Here is a 17,263-nt window from a genome sequence, read left to right as displayed (position 1 = left end):
GCACATCTCCAGAGGGCAGTCCTTTGGTCTTGCTCCTGTGCATCTGTGTGTGATTAGACCATCACAATTCCAGATGATCACAATTACCTGGGTCCTTGCTTCATTTTGGATGGTGGCAGGAGCTTTCCCAAGGGAGGGAAGAGTAAGTCTGTAACCTTCTCTGGTTAATTTAGAGGTGAAGGCTACGTAAAGGTTTCTGGTACTAGAAAAAAGCTCAAATAACAGTCTTGACACTGAAGTGGCCATGGCTTCACATTAGATCTTGCAGGGAGCAGCTTAATTTCTTTCTCGCCACTAGCCCAGCTAAGAAAAGAGAGAAGCAATAAAGAGCAAAGCTTTTCTCTCAGGAGGGCTTTCTTTAAGATCTTGCTCTGAGCTCCTGAGATACTGACTTATATCCAAACACCACTGTGGGCAAGACATGAGGGGGAATATTCTGAGGCTCCAGGACTGAATGAAATCAAAGTTGCTTTCTATGGGAGCCAGCTTTGTGTGCTGAGTGCTCTTCCTTGGCTGCTCACAGCGTGCTGGAGTAAAGGGCAGGCTTGAGCTCTCACCTGGGCTAGACAGCAGCTTGCTCAGGCTTAGCCTGCTGTGTGTAACAGGGCTGACAGCCCTGCACACATGGTAGACGAGTTCTCCTTTGCAGGAGTTTGTGCTTGGGCCAGTGAAGTGGTTTTTTATTTTTGGAGTGGTTTTATCATCATCAATCAGCAGTGTTGAGAATGAAGGTGAATTAAGTGGATCTGGGGAAGGTAAAACCACGGGCTGTGCCTTCACTGTGTGTATAGATCCAGGGGAAAAAAAAAAAGAAAAAAAGTGGTGGGGCAGAATTTAGGAGTTCTGAGTTACACACTTCATGGTTTGGCACTCACCTAGGGAAAATTGAGATTATTAGACTCCTGTGCAATTAAAATTACATTTAATGTGTGGTTAATGTGAATGCTACCAACTCAATACCAGGCAAGAGGCTTATGGTAAATCTGAGTCCTCACTGCTAATAGCTTTAGGGCAATTAGTCTGTTGACTTCTGTAAGTGACATCTGTCAGAGAAAAAACACAAGATCATTTTCAATGTGACACTTACCTGAACTGATAGATTATGGCTCAAATTACTGAGTGCAAGGGGATGCCACTGCATCTCTTTAGGAAGGAGTAGTTTTGACTCAGTAGTTCTCTGAATTTATAAAATTTCTTATGACCCTTTAATCCTTAAGTGCTTGCTTGCACCCAAGATACAAGTCTCTGCTTTAGGTCTTGTATCTTGCTTAAAAGATTCTTAACCTAAGGTTTTGAGGGGAAAAAGAAAACCAGAAAAAAAATTATGTATAACAGTGAGAGTTCTATGTGTGATTGACTTTTTAAAAAAAGCTATCCACCTTAATGTTAATTGCTTTTTTTATCATGAATTTTTATTTTAACAGTAACAAGGGCAAATAAAAATGTTTCCTTTAATTTTGACAAATTTGAAAAGACTAAACTTCTGTTTAAAATTTTGTAAATTCATTTTTGGACAACTGATTAATAATATTGATTCACTCAATAAGCAAAATACAGATTGTTAGTTTCCTACTCTCCCTGAATGTGATCTCTAAATTTAAGTAAATAATAAATGGGAATTATTTACTGGAGTTAGCTTTGAGAAAATGTTGCTCTGTCACTGATGTTTTTCTTTTTGAATCTTTCATAGATACAGTCTTTATTTAAAATTCACTGTTGCCTTTGCTTAGCATAGCACTTAAATACGTGCTTAAATTTAATCAATAGGGAACCCTCTCCCTATTCAGCAAAATGTTTGAGCATTTGCTGAGTTTTAAGCACATCAGTCAGTTGTAGATTCTCATTTGAGTACAAGCTGATCTCAAAAGCTGTGTCCCTGTTGGCCCCTTTGTGTAGGGGAAGTGGGAACTTGAGTCATCTTATCACGAGCCAAGGGAAGTCCTGTCCCCTGTGCCACCTGCAGAACTGAGGCCAAGTGAGGTGACGGTTGTGGTTACATTCATTCCCAGAGGTGATTGGCATCCGTGTCTTCATCCCCCTTATCAAGACCCAGCACTGCATTTGATTTATTTCAGGAGGGCTGGGAAAGCTGGAGAAATACAAAAGCTGCAGCATCAGTGAACAGTCACAAACTCAGTATGAAAATACCCCTTAGATTCAAGCATGTGTTTATTTCAGAGTCTCACCTTGTTTATACGGCAAGACATCCATAGCATGAAGCTATGGGCTTGCCACATTTGCTTTGTCCTTTCTAAGTGAAGAAGAACTGTCCATTCTATAGTAATTGTCTTAAGTTCTATCATTTGTTTAAAAATCAACACAGAAGTTGGAAGAGGTTTAGTGTAATTTCTTCAGTCTGTTGCAGCCTGCAGCTGGTTTCCTTAGCAACCTTGCATGTACCCCCTGTGTTTTAAATGGAAACTTACTGAGATGTATGACTAGATACCCATTACATACTCATGTGAGTAAGGTGCAGAATTTCGCCATATTGATGGTAGCAGATCTTGGTTAGGTTAGTCACTCCATACACTTTCTTCACGTGAAGCCAGATCACTCTCTAGAGGAGATGCTGGATTTTATCATCTTTCTCCCTTGAGAGAAAAGATCATGGTATACTTGCTCAGGAAACTGAAACGTATGACATAAAAGTCCATAGAAAATTGTATGCACAGGCAAGTTGGAGAGTTGGAAAGTCCTGAAGCTGTCAAGAAGCACCAATGTGTGGGACATGGACCTTGCCTTCCCCTTGAGTCAGCAGATTACTGGGAGGAGACAGGAGCATTTCTTTGTAGCTCAGAACAGTTGGCTGTTTCCCCTTCTCACCTCAGGACAGTGATCTAAGGAAGCAAGTGTCACTCTGAATAATTTTTCCCTTCCTGCTCTTCTTTAAAAGCAGCACACCTGTGTGTCGCCGCCTGTTTTGCCCATGCTAAAAAATGTGATTGCAGAATAGAGAGAAATGATTGCTGTGACAGCATGGAGCCATACCCTTGCCCTAGCCATGGCGAGATGATTTGTTCCATCTCCTTGCTTAGTTCATCTTAGTCTGGATGTCACTGCTCTTTTGCTGTTGGGCTACCACAGCCCTTGGAACCCTACCGCCAAGGGGATGTTTTTTAAGTACCTACAGGGCATTTCTCTTAAATAATATTACTCTGCCTCAAAATGCACAGAAATGAGATTTTCCGAAGGACTTCAGCATTGAGCACAAGTTAAAGTTGGCACAAGGTAGCTGTCAAGCTGCTTCTGGAAATCCCACTAAGCATCTGTCTTCATTTTTGGTGAATAACTGAAAAGTTAAAATCCTTGACTTTCAGTTACACCTGAGCTCTCAATGACTAAGACTTCAAATTCTGACCCCAAGGCAGTTCTGAAAATGAAATAAAGGATTTTACAGGATTGAGATGGGATTACTTTGACAGGGGGATGGGTGTGTTGTTTTTCTGGGTGTGTTTTTGGAAGAAACTTGCTCTAGGAGATTTTGCCTCGATTGATTTTTGGAACATCCAATGAATTTTTATCAGCCACATTTCAGCCTTGTGTGCATTTTACTTCTGTTTTTCTGTTTTTGTGAGAGCCATGGTCAATAGCCAAGCCTACAAGCAGCATTTGTAGTGGGTCATGATTGTGTGGTTTAAATGGTTGGGGCTGTATGGAATGGCAGCAAATGCATTGACTTGTATTCTTGGCAACAAACTGTTTAGAGGCTTAGTTGCTTTGTTTCATGTTTGAGGTTTTACTGCTTGCTGTTAGTCAGTGTTATTTTTATGCTAATTTTTATATATGTCATTTGCTCGTTTGACCTCATGGTCATGTGTTTTGTGATGTCTCAGGGCCTAAGAAACAAGAGCAGAGCAAGAAAGTAAGTGAGGATTAAGATCATAAGCTATAGAAGACAAAATTAGACCTACAGATCTTTTGCATTTTTCTTGTCCAAGTTTCACTGGGCTCTTTCTTATTGCCAAAGACTGGCGCTTATATGAGTGAAGAGCCAACTTAATCTATGTCACGTGATGCCACATTTATTTTTCTTACATATCAATACAATTACTGGAATATTACTTTAGTAGCTAACATATGCTGTTCATAACCTGGGACCTTATTTAGGGGAAGAACACCTCCTTTAGTCCTTTGTAGAAACTTGAAGAATAAAACAATCTTGTAAAAAAAATGTATGTGTATATAAAGATTTGTATGGGTGAGTTTTAAATGCTCTTAAACTGATTAGAAATGTCTGGAGGCTAGTTAGGTTTGATTTCACTCTAAATTTATTTTATTAAAGCTATTATTATCACTACCCAAAGTAGGTTTCTTAATTTCATTTATAATGCTTTCAGTTCACTAATTCCTGGCTGATCTCTAATTATGCAAATGTTTGGAAGGATCATATCCAGTCATGAATCTACTGGCTGCTGGAATAGAGTTTTGTAAAGTTATAGGACTTTCTGTAATTATTTTTTCTTTTGGTCAGAGAAAATAATTTGTTTTGAGTATGCTTTATTTTCACTGGATCCCATAATGCTCAAACTAGCCACTGAACCCACGAGATTTCTGCCTAAATAAGGGTAACATGGTTTAGCACACAGCTAGGCTTGTATTCTGTAGAATAGCCAAGTAGAAGAGGAGGAAGAAGCAGCCCAGATAGAGTAATTAGCACTGACTTTATAAATGTTGTTGTACTAAACAAAACAGGGAACCTTTGATGAAGTAACACTGGGAAATGGCCATGGAAAAATACAGGAGGGAGGTGATAATGTACCAGAGGTTTTTGTGCGGTTTTGTAGCTTTGTCTAAATCCAGTAGTGGATGAATAGAGAACACTAGAATAGAATATTTCATGTGGAAGGAACTTGCAATGTACATCTAGTCCAACCGCTTGACCAATTCAGGGCTGACCAAAAGTTAAAGGATATTGTTAAGAGCATTGTCCAAATGCCTCTTAAACACTGACAGACTTGGAGCATTGACCATCTCTCCAGGAAGCCTGTTCCAGTGTTTGCCCACCCTCTCGGTTCAGAAATGCTTCTTAATGTCCAGTCTAACTCTCTCCTGACACAACCTTGAACCATTCCCACATGTTCTGTCACTGGATCCCAGGGAGAAGAGCTCAGCACCTCTTTCTCCATACCTTCTCTTAAGGAAGCTGTAGAGAGCCATGAGGTCACCTCTTAGCCTCCTTTTCTGCAAACTAGACCAGCCCAAAGTCATTAGTCGTTCTTCACGGGACATGTCTTCCAGCCCTTTCACCAGCTTTATTGCCCTTCTCTGGTACATTCAAAGACCTTCACATCCTTCTTAAATTGTAAGGTCCAGAACTACACACAGTGCTCTGGGTGAGGCTGCACCAATGCTGAATACAGCAGGGGAATCCCCTTTCTGTACTGGCTGGTGATGCTGTTTGATGCCCCCCGGGATGGGGTTTGCCCTCTTGGCTGCTGGAGCATACTGCTGGCTTACGTTGAGCTGCTGTCAGCCAGTGTCTCCTTCTCTTAAGGAAGCTGTAGAGAGCCATGAGGTCACCTCTTAGCCTCCTTTTCTGCAAACTAGACCAGCCCAAAGTCATTAGTCGTTCTTCACGGGACATGTCTTCCAGCCCTTTCACCAGCTTTATTGCCCTTCTCTGGTACATTCAAAGACCTTCACATCCTTCTTAAATTGTAAGGTCCAGAACTACACACAGTGCTCTGGGTGAGGCTGCACCAATGCTGAATACAGCAGGGGAATCCCCTTTCTGTACTGGCTGGTACATTCAAAGACCTTCACATCCTTCTTAAATTGTAAGGTCCAGAACTACACACAGTGCTCTGGGTGAGGCTGCACCAATGCTGAATACAGCAGGGGAATCCCCTTTCTGTACTGGCTGGTGATGCTGTTTGATGCCCCCCGGGATGGGGTTTGCCCTCTTGGCTGCTGGAGCATACTGCTGGCTTACGTTGAGCTGCTGTCAGCCAGTGTCTCTAGATCCCTTTCTGCAGGGCTGCTCTCCAGCCACTCCTCTCCCAATTTATACTTGTGCTCAGTGTTACTCCGTCCTAGGTGCAGAAACCAGCATTTCAACTCGTTAAATTTCATCCCATTAGTCATAGCCCAATACCCCAATCTGTCTAGAGTCCTCCACAATGCTTTTTGTTCCTCAAAAGAGTCAACAGCACTTCCCAGTTTGGTATCATCAGCAAATTTGCTAATAATCTGGGAAGAATTTCAGTGCTCCCTTAGCAGATTATAGGAACAGGTGCTGAAGACCCTGATGTTGTGAAGTGTTACTGCAGTCCCTTGATCTGTGCCGAGAGGGGACTGGGAAACACAGGTGATCATCTGTTCTGGGTGACATGAGCAAAACCCAAGTATATCCTCAGCTGCCTCTGTCAAATGCCTTCTTCAGGAGGTCATCCCATTGGGGATGAGACCCGGGCAGAGGGTTAGGGCTCAGCAGCTCAGCCACAGCATTTGGCTTCAGCTGCACCACTCAGGGTGCTTCTGGATTCTGCCCTTTATTACTGAGCATAGGAGAACAGCTAAGAGGATGTCCTTGCAAGGGACTTAGAAAAAATTGATGTTCTCTGCAAACTAGATAGAAGCTACCACACACAGAGATTGTATTTTATGAGTCAAGGTCTGTGTTGCCCCTGGCATTTGTTTTGTGGATAAATTGCAGGCCTAAGCTCTCCATATCTTCTTATCCAGGATGTCCTTCTGAAGGAAAAGGAAATGTGTTCTTTACTTCACAGTTGTATACAATCCAGCTTGTCTTGCCAGGGGAATTTAAATCACTCTGCTGCTCTTTGACCAGTTTCTTAGCACTTATAAAGCACATTAGAACAATAATGTTCTTGTCAGTGACACGGTGATTTGCCTTGCAAACTTCACAGCCTGGAAAGTCAGATTCGATCCTGCCGACAGCCTGTAGAATACGCTTATTGAAACGTGATAAGTAACCTGCCTTTCTTGGCCTCTTCTTCAGCAAACTGAAGAAACAAAGCCTGAGAAGTGGCTGTATAACATCTGCATGTGTCAAGAGTGGGACGCTGCTCCTTTGCAAACACTTCTCTGTCAGTTTTATAGGGAAGAAGACACAGGCACCATTATCAGAGAGGAGCTCCATGATGCATATGCATCAATAAGAGAGACCTGGAGTGCTGGAATGATTTTTTTGGTGGCAGCAGTGCACATATCTTCCCTTCTCTGTGTATACAGCATCCAGCCAGGAAGAGATAAAAGCAAGGGCATTAGCACTCAGGTGAAGCTGAAGATGTAAGTCCAGCTAGCACGGATGTTCCTTGGTAAAAAAACAGGAGGTCTTCCTTTGGCACTTAGTCAGTTCTGCTAGTGGCTTACAGGGATCATCTGGTTTGGTTCAGGCTTGTTGACAGCGGTGTTGTATCTGCCACAAAAATGTGAAAAAATTGGAAAAAACACTAGCTGAGGGGCAGAGAAGCACCCAAGGATTCACAGATGACTTAGGCTGTTTGATGGGATTCTTTAGGATGATTTGCTCCAGGAGTGAAAGGCAGCTTTGCTGGAAGAACAGAGCACCAGGAGAATGTGGACATCAGAGAACATGAACTCTGTATTGCATCTTTGAATGGCTGCTACTTGTGCAAAATGAGTGAAAAATCTGTGTTTTCAAAAAAATTGCTGAAAAAATGCCTTAGCATAAGCCAGATCTTATGATCTGTGAACAGCTTTTGTCTTCCATGCTGGTTTTTAAAGGACTAAACAACTTTTAGGTATTTTAAGCTTCATATACTTCATGCTTGGAGCATGCATCATTCAAGAGAGACTGTGCTGCAGGATTTGTCATTTTCTTTCAAAGCGTATTGGACCAACAGTAAGCACATTCAGAATCATGCCTGGCTAAACTGTTTTGCAGACCCTTTCTCCATCCTTAGCCAGTACTCTACCACCACCAGGCACCTATTTTGCTGAGATAAAATTTAGTTATTCCATGAGAAACAATTGCTTATACCTCCCTCTGATCAGTGATGGGTTTGCAGATGAGATGGACTATGGGTTTTTTCAGGTGGGGCCAGTCCCAGACTTTGAGCTGAAAATACTAATTCACTCTAAAGTTTGCCATTGAAGGTATTAGTTTATTCTGCTAATTTTCCCTGGTGGCAAATAGATCTGCCTGGGCATGTTCAGAGTGTGCAGGCTTTCACGGCAAAAGCTACTGATGCTTTATGTTGGATTTGTTTATTACAGAAGCTATGTACCAACAGCTAGGGGTTTTTTAAGCTTTTCTATTTGTATAGAAAACTCCTTATTTCTTCAGACCAGATGTATCACCTCAGGATATTTAGTCTGCATGTATAGAAATCTTAAGACTCACCTTGGAATATTTTCACTTCTTTAGGTTTTGTTTTTTAAGTAAAAATCTGCTGGTTTGAGGAAAAACACACCCTGTAATATATTTTGCTGGTAACACTTAATGCCCAGCATGGTGTGCCAGGAAAAGGGCATATATTGTCAATGCTGATAGGCCACGTCTAGCCCTTTTCTTTTCCACATTGCTACAGTTGTCTTTTTCCATTAAAATCAAACATGGGCTGAGCAGCCACATGCTAGGAAATCACTAAGTGCTATTTAAATGCATGTGTATCATGACTGAGGCAAGCGGCACAAAAGACGTCACACCTGGCATTTGGTGTGTTAGGGAATCGTGAGATGGATGCAGCCAGGGGCTCCAAGTCTCCCCTCCACCCGTGGAGGGCATGCAGTACCTCGCAGGGCTGGGTGAGAAACGGGTTGGGATCAGAAGGAAACAAACTCCTCTGACACTGTCTCGGAGTAGAATTAAACGTCTGTCTGAAGTGTTTCTGACTCTTCATCCGTTAATGAAGTTTGGAACTTCGTTATGGTGGTGGTCAGTGTTGTGGGATGTACCGATAACTGAATATCCGCCCCTTATATTTTGGACACTTGAGCTGGTTGTAGATAATCCATCAGCAACAGCCTGTGTTCAGTGGCCAGCTGTGGTAGCAGAGTTCATAATGAATATGGGGATAATGAAAGATTCTGTCAAACATTTTCAGGATAAACATTTTCCATTTTTGTCTTTTGCTATTTGAGAAACAGACTGAAGTGCAGTCTTTAAACCTTTTCTTGCTGTATTCTAATGTTTCAAAAGGACTTGCAGTTTTGGATCTTGACTTGGAAACAATTTAAAGGCAACTGATTTTCAGCATCTGGGAATACTGCATTTCCTGACTAATCAGACTCTTTTGACATATCTTAAATTGGGCACTGAAATAATGGATAGACAAGTGCAAGTAGTTGACTTAGGACAGCTCTGTCGGGGTTTAGGCAAAGATGCTTTAACACAGAGCTCTGATATGCTCTGAGTATGCACACAGCAAGTTATCACTGCTGAGCAGACAAGAGGGAACTGATTAAGGCACAGTAAGTCAATCCTGTGAAACCATTAGCCCAGGATCAACCAAGTGATGTTCTCCAAATGACTAGCCCTTTTTGAAAAGTGTAGGCCTGTTCTATTTCAGAGTCAAAATAGTCTCCTGCTGGCACTGAGAATGGCTGGAAAAATAAAACTTTTCTTCCAAATATAGTAAAATGCATTAGTTGGACTTTCCGTGCTTGATCCAAGTCCTGGAAGATTCAGCAGGAGTCTCCATTGACATTAAATAAGGTCTGTCCTCCAATGTAAGTTGGTGACTCTTAGTAAAATGCATTAGTTGGACTTTCCGTGCTTGATCCAAGTCCTGGAAGATTCAGCAGGAGTCTCCATTGACATTAAATAAGGTCTGTCCTCCAATGTAAGTTGGTGACAGCTGCTTTGTAACCTGGACCACCTATGCTGGGTAAAATAGGCAAAGAGAAGTGGGTGCAGCAGCTGTATTCACATAGTAAGGGAATGGGCATGGTTTGCCTGAATTTCCTGGCTTGTTTGGGGTTTTTTTGTTGGGTTTTTTTTTGTCTTCTGCAGGCAGACGACCATCTGTCCTGGCAGTGTAAGCACAGTCCTGGACTAGCTAGTACAGCTAAAGCTGTAGCCAAACAAAAACCCATCTAAATGCTGAATTCTTGGAGAGAAAAGAAATCTGATTAGTTTCCAAGTTTTATTTTCTTTCTTTGGAAGTATTTTTTCAGGGCTGAAAGAGAGAGTTCTTTACTCTATTGCTTGAGTAGTGCTTTGAAGTTTGGTCCTTTGCCAAAAGCCTGTTGACAGTAACATGAGTGTTGGTGGTGCTCACTGGCATCATGTATTACTTGGGGATCTTTAAAAGCTCTCTGAACAGCTTAGCGAGACTTCATTAACATTTGATTTCTATCTAAGTGAGGAAGAAATTATTACTGTGTCCTCTTTATGGGTGGATAGGCAGCAGTAAGCAAGTTCAGTGATTTACCTGCCTCTTAGGGCACACTCCCCAGGCCTGGTAGAGATGCCAGGCATCTGACAAAGAAGTCATCTCTTTCTTTTTAACAACCAATTTGACATCACCTTATGTTGCCACCATTTTCGTACCTTCTCATTGTTCATGTAGTATCTTTCTGGGATAAAGTGATGGCTAACCTCAGAGTTCATTTCACAGCTATCTCCTGTAGATGCAAATCAACGTCACCCTTTTTCCTACGGTTTATAGTTATTACTTTTTTTTTTTCCCCTCCAATTTTAAATGGAGAGGTTTATCTGAGATGTTGAGATTTCTCATAATCATTCTCTCACTAGTAGCCGTGACGGAGTGTCTAACCCTCTCTTTTCTTCTTGTCCTCAGGAAACCCACTGACTGTGGCCTGCAAAGCTTTCTTTGGATTCAGTGGTGAATCGGGCCCCATGATCTATTGGATGAAGGGAGAAAAATTCATAGAAGAGTTGGAAGGTCACATTAGAGAAGGCGAAGTCAGGTACTTTTGGAATATTTACTGTTAAAAACCTTGTATAACCCCAAAGCCTGTTGGGTGTTTTTTAAACAGGTTTTTAATTGGAAGTGGAAATAGTTTTCTGTCTGAAGAGTGATGAATTACTTGGAACCAGAGCAGTGTGAGTTGCTCCCTCTCCTGTCTAGCGAATAAACTCTAAAGACATAGTAGCTATCAGTGTGCATGAAAATCTGTTATCAAATTCCCCTGACAGTAGCTGAAGCATCTGAGTGTTCTGGGGGTTGATTTCAGCCCTGCGTGGAAATGATGCTGTCCACTGCAGCTGCCCCTTGTGGCAGTCCTTGGCAAGATGACATTTATTTCAGCATCAGTGTTAATCTTAAAGATGAATGGTCTCCTGTCAAAGTCACCATACGTTTTTTTTCTTCTACTGAATGTGTTGTCTGCCTGTGATATAGTTCTCAGTATGCTTTAACCAGGGCTTTCGAAGCATTTGTTCATCCATGCTTAACACTTAAGGGAGAGAAAGAAGTCACTGTGTGGGGATGTCCAATATCCAACTTGTGCTTGGCTGGTTATCATTTGTTGTACCAGTTGTAAAGAAAACAAATACTTGTATCTCCATGAACTGTCATGGAGTTTGCACCTAACAGCCTCTTCTTGTCTTCCTTGTTTAATAGTTAGCTGATTAATGGCTCTTTGAGCCATTAAGCTGTGGTTATATTATGGATAAGGTGGTCCCAGCTCCTATAGACATGATGTTATAAAGAAAGACAAGGTCTTTGCAACTTCCGTTGCACATTTTTCGGTCTCATTTCTGAGTTTTTTGTTTCTTATAAAAGTGATTTTGGAGAGCAGGCAGAGCGAGATTCCTTTGCTTTATTACTTCATCAATAATTTGAAGTTCAGCAATTTAACCACTAGTTACTAAGATATACTAAAATAACTGACCTAACATTGCACCTCAATTGCATACAGATGGAATTTATCATATGTTGCCAGAATGGCTTTTAGTGTACAATCCTCTTTTGGGCTTCTGACCACAAAATACAATTATTGGAAACTTCTGCCATTGCAAGTAATCAGCATTTAACGACATTGTGTCCTCACCTGTATATATATATGAACAGAGTGATTTTGGTCATGTTCTTTCTCTGCATCAGAAGGACAGTTTAAGGTTTGTATTTACAGAGCTCTCCAGCTCTGACACAGTTGAAAACTTTTCCTTTATGTTCATTTGTTAGTGAAATTGAGTTTGAAAAAGCTGTATTTGTTCTTCATTGTGCCATCTCATTACACATTCATGTTTCAAATTAATTTTGTGACGACTCCCTTTTCTCACTCTGTTAAAATGCTTTCCATGGTGATTCTGTGACTCAGTTTACAGACCTGTCACAATTCAGTGAATCTTCTCTTCAACAGAGCTTCTTAGCATGTACCTAATCTTCTGCGCATCACAGCCAGCATTAAAAACAGCATTTACCAAAACCTACTGCATCATTACCAGCAGCACCACAGTCCATCCCTTTTTTTCATTTAAAAGTAGCTATGGCAACTGCAGTAGTAACTTTTTGGAAACGATTTTTTCCACAATAACAGCTCTTGTTTATGTGTCCCATTACAGGTGTGCTGCTTCAGGGAAACTAAGCAGCACTAACTGTTCTGTCAGTGCCCTGAGCGAGCCCACATCTTCCACCCAGTCGTGTTTATGATATATTTCAAAAAATGTGATGTATGTTTCAAATTTGATGAGGCACAGTGAACTTGCTGGTTAGATGCTTTTTCCATCAGTTTGCTTCTCTATGGTATTATCAGCACATTTCTGTTAATGTTGAAAAACGAAAAGTAATTGGGAATTATTACAACCAGACCAAGATACTCCATGGGTTCATTTGGCAAATACTTAACATTTTAACTCTGCATTCCCTATCTTGAATTAGTTCACAAATTTAGTCGCACTCTGAATTTTTGGTGCTGTTCTTACTCTGGACTGTATCCATCCATTGTGTCACTGGATTTTCTGTGTATGATGAGAGTTCAGGTTTGCAGATCAATGCAGTGTGGGAGTAACAAACATCCATCCCTAGTCTGCATCCTCCAGCATAGTAACTGGTCAATTACTGTGCTTTTATGAAAGCACTGAAACACGGATGCACGTGATTCTTAAAATCAAACCCATGGAACTGGTTTTTTGGTAAGCAGACTTCACCATGAGTAATATGTGTGTAGCTCTGGGCTTCTCGTTATTTATTAAACTTTGTTGCAGAGCCTCATAATAAAAGTTACTAATCAGCATTGAAGGACTCAGAGGCAATGACAACCTCTCTAACCTGCCTCCTTGCCTTCCCTTGCATTAAGATCCCCAAATGTTAGACATGCACAGGGGCAAAAGCAGAAAGAGACTTTGCTTGCCAGGTGGGTTTTTCACAGCTGTAATAAAACGTCATGTAAATTGAACCAGGGCTATTAAAGAAGGTATCAGAGTCTTTAAGCCTGCCTGCAGAGTTGTCAGTTGTACCTAATTATCAAATGAGCCCACAGTGAATTTCAACACCATCTCTCTGCCATGGAAAAAAAGTATTTTGAGGCACAAATCTTACTCTTCCAGCCACCTATGACTTGCTGCTTTTTTTCCTGCAGGCAACACTGCAGAACAGTTTGTGGGTGCCTCATAATGCTCAATATGTAGAGCATGTTTATCCCTTTTTTTTTTCTCTCCTGCATTCTTGAAGTGGAAATAGTTTAACTTGTTCTAAAGGCACGAAAAGAAGAGGAGAATGGAGACATTTTGAACTGTAGCTTTATTTCTTCTTGCTGCTTAATTTAATATTCTGCCTTTTCACCCACAGAAGTCAACCGATGGTTGCAAAAGGCTCAAGACAAGATGAGGATGTTGTATTCTGTTAGGAGGGGATGCTGAGGGAGGGAGGCAGAATTACCATCCCTGCCTGGCTAATGCACTGGGTACTTTGCAGAGAAGTATGGAAATCACAGCTCTCCCCTGAAAGCTTATACTATTCAAGGAGGCAATTTCTGGGCAGAGAATAAGAAACCTGATGCAGGAAAGCGAGAGGGAAGATCACTGTACCATGTTGTTAGTGAGCTACTTGCTTTTGGAGAGGTACGTGTGTACACACAGATCTGTCCTTTCATCTACAGGCTGTTGTTAAGGACTAGAAAGAAGGGAGTAGAGTTTGTATCCCTGTTCATTGTCCATATCCTCAACTGTGTAAACAATAAAAGTTACCTTTTTGATAAGATTCAAATCTCATGCAGGTTAGTAAAGGTTTGGAATTAATGCCTTGGTCTTGCAAGGAGACCCAGGTGAAGCTTTCTTATGGCCTTTACATCTGTGATCATACAAATCCTGAACATTTTAGGAAAATGTGGCTTCAGAGGAAAAGTATTTTAACTTCAGATTCAACTTCGTGCATAGATGCATTGGGAAAACATGGCAAAAGATTTGAAAAATCCAAAACTTTGGATATTTTTCAAAGAAAATATTTGGATTCTGAAATGACACTTTTGTTTTTAATTAATATTTTCTTAACTGAAAAATGATCGGTGGACAAACTGTTTTGTTTCAGATCAAATAATATTTTTTAATTCACCCACAGCTTCTCTCTCCCTTGATCCTGTTTTTTGTGAGTTGTCAAGCGCCATTGCTTTACCTATGTATTAAATGATGTAATTACTCTTACAGTTTGTTCATCAAACCAGAAAAAAGCTATTATTTTCTCAACCTGTGGGAGCTGGCATGTGTTGGCAGCGTTGCTGGCAAAGTTCCCCCAACTCAGATAGGGACAGCGATTCGTCTTCTGGGAATGCTGCAAATACTGTTGCAGATTTAAGGTCTTACTCGTTGATACTGTATTTCTTTTCTAATGGAAAGATATTGTGCTCAGTGTTCTCTGAACCAACTATGAAGCAATCACTTAAAGACTGCACACATATTAAAAAAAAGTAGGTGACCTACTGTGTATCTCTGTGGCAATAATGAATCATTACCTGTAGAGTACTGGTGAAAAGGGAACAAGAAAAAAAAAAAAAAGCAGGAATGAAAGGTTTAAGAGCTTTCTTTCTATGCTTTTCTATCAGCATAACGTTTAAGTGTCTGTCAGCATTTTCGTGATAGATCCTGTGCTAAAGACTTCTCTTCCTAAAGATTGCAATTAGCATGAAACTAAGTGAAAAAAAATTCTCAGTGCAAATACATGCTCTTTTTTATGAAAGCTTCTTGTTATTTAAATTTAGGTTAAGGGTTGATTATTTTATTTTAAATAGATTCAGAATAATAGTTTATTTTATCCTAATTGTCATGTCTTCATTTTTTTCTGTGTAAAATATGCTGATTATAGTAAACACAAGACAATCTGAACATTTCAGATTAGTTTCCCAGATATTGTCTCTGTTAATGATTTCATTTATTCCTTGCAGCATGATTTATAGGCCAAAATTTGTGGAAACTATTGTTTACCAACAGAGAAGAAAGACTTTCCAAAGTTTAAAATATTTCACTATGTATACATATGGAATATGAATAGGTAAATGAGAATTGATTTTTCAGACCCCCAATGGTGTAGACTGATCTGAGTCTGCAGACAGAACAGACTCCCTTGGGAGGTTTTTTTTCTTTTCTGGCCAGATATAATGCAAATTCAGCCTTTCTTGCATTATTTTCAGCACTTGTACTCAGGGCCAGAGTACCAAAAAATACACAATAACTGAGAGTGAATTTGCAAAAAAGATGCTATCCAGGTTTCCAAATGCAATGCACATGCTTGTTCTTAAAATAATGTTTTTCACTTGCTTTTTCGCGAGTTACACAGCCATCATGAAAGAGGTTGAATCCTTGTGGATGTTCTGGTACATCTTCTGCGTTCTGTCAGATCACACAAGCATTTAAAGTGCTGTATGAAATCTTACTGTAAATATATGCTTTATAGCAGTCAGGCTTGCATTTTTGATTGTCTGGTGCAATGCCCTCATACTTCACTTCTGATTTGCTTACAGATTTGGAGTTCCATGTTTGTTATATGAAATTATGTACATGAGAAAATGTGTGCATGGATTGGAAACCCCAAGACAACTTTGGTTTAAAATAGAGAAGTTTGGGTTGTTGTTGTTATTGAAAAATTTTAACCTCTCCAGAAGCAGTTTGCATCCAGTGCAAACAGTGCTGTGGTTAATTACTTTGTGCCAAATTGCCTCCCTTCAGCCTCTGGAGAAAGTATTTCTTTTTTGGTAAACCTGCTTTTTATTTATGCCTTTACCTCTTAGTGCCATACTCATATCTTTTTGGAGAAAAGACCGACCGAAGTAGTACACACAATGATGAGTTCACATGCAACTGCGAGGGCATCACACAGTTCATGTTTACCCCCTCACACATGATGCAGCGATACACTAACAGCATCAAATGAATCTGGTGGATTTTACTTGACATGACATTTCCTTGTTCAAAGCACCAGTAACTTTCTCTTGAGCACTGATAAGCTTTTTGAGAGAACAGGGCATTGTATTTTTAGACTTAATGTGAGCATCAGAAAACACTTGCATTTACTTTGCATTCTTTTTAATGTTCGCATTAGAACAATGACATGAAAAGACTGTACCTCTGGCCTGAAAGTCTGCTCAAACTTTCTATTCCCTTTGTGGGGATTTTGCAGGTCTCCTCAGTCCTCTCAAAGGAGGGGGGAGCTTGTTCTTGACACTGTTCCCTTTCAAAGTAAGGATCTAGCCCTCCCAAAATAGAGGAAAACTCCACATAGTGGCAGAGCTCATTTAATTGGTTTTCCAGAGTACATTGAAATATATCACAATACCCAGCCATTAAAATATTGCCTTATAATTTGCTCTGCATGGCTTAGTAGTTCATACTTACCTCCCTGGAAAGTCAGTATTTATTGCTACTTTTAAAAGAAACATTGGTTTTAGCATTTAATTCTGGAGCTGAGTTAAACAAGCCACATGTAACCATTGCACTCGCAGCAACTCTTCCTGCAGTTGGACATGGCTGGAGAAAAGGCTTTTGGCTGTCATAAAAGATACCTCTGTGAAGTCTCTTTTAGGCAATTCAAGTTTCATTTTAAGTCCTTCTCCAGGAGTGAAGGAGGGCAGGAACACTGTGTATCTTGTGCTGAGTAATCATGGTTCTTTTGGGAATCTTCCACCTGTATTAATTCAGTTAACATAGACTGTATCCTTTCTTTCAGACTCCTCAGAGAACATCTTGGAGAAAAAGAAGTTGAATTGACATTGATCTTTGATGCTGTAGAGGAGGCAGACCTGGCTAACTATACGTGTCATGTGGAAAACAGAAACGGACGGAAACATGCCAGTGTTCTTCTGCGCAAGAAAGGTACTTATCTTTAATTATCTGTAGTCTCACCTGCCTCAACAGCAACAGGTCGGCCAGTAGTGAAAG

At 40.5% G+C, this 17,263-nt stretch overlaps 1 protein-coding gene across 5 annotated transcripts in view; it reads left to right on the top strand.

The window, feature by feature from the left end:
- IL1RAPL2 (interleukin 1 receptor accessory protein-like 2) overlaps positions 1–17,263 on the top strand; it is a 389,492-nt gene that overhangs the window by 350,168 nt on the left and 22,061 nt on the right. For all 5 annotated transcript variants that reach the window (XM_014954876.1, XM_014954878.1, XM_014954877.1 and 2 more), the window contains exons 7-8: positions 10,731–10,860; positions 17,052–17,197. In XM_014954876.1, the coding sequence (XP_014810362.1) occupies positions 10,731–10,860; positions 17,052–17,197 (276 nt within the window). The remainder of the gene's footprint in view (positions 1–10,730; positions 10,861–17,051; positions 17,198–17,263) is intronic.

Source organism: Calidris pugnax, unplaced genomic scaffold, assembly GCF_001431845.1.
Source record: "Calidris pugnax isolate Ruff unplaced genomic scaffold, ASM143184v1 scaffold38, whole genome shotgun sequence".
Lineage (NCBI taxonomy): Eukaryota > Metazoa > Chordata > Aves > Charadriiformes > Scolopacidae > Calidris > Calidris pugnax.
Note: the sequence above shows the minus strand (reverse complement) of the source record. Positions and strands in the feature narration are given on the sequence as shown.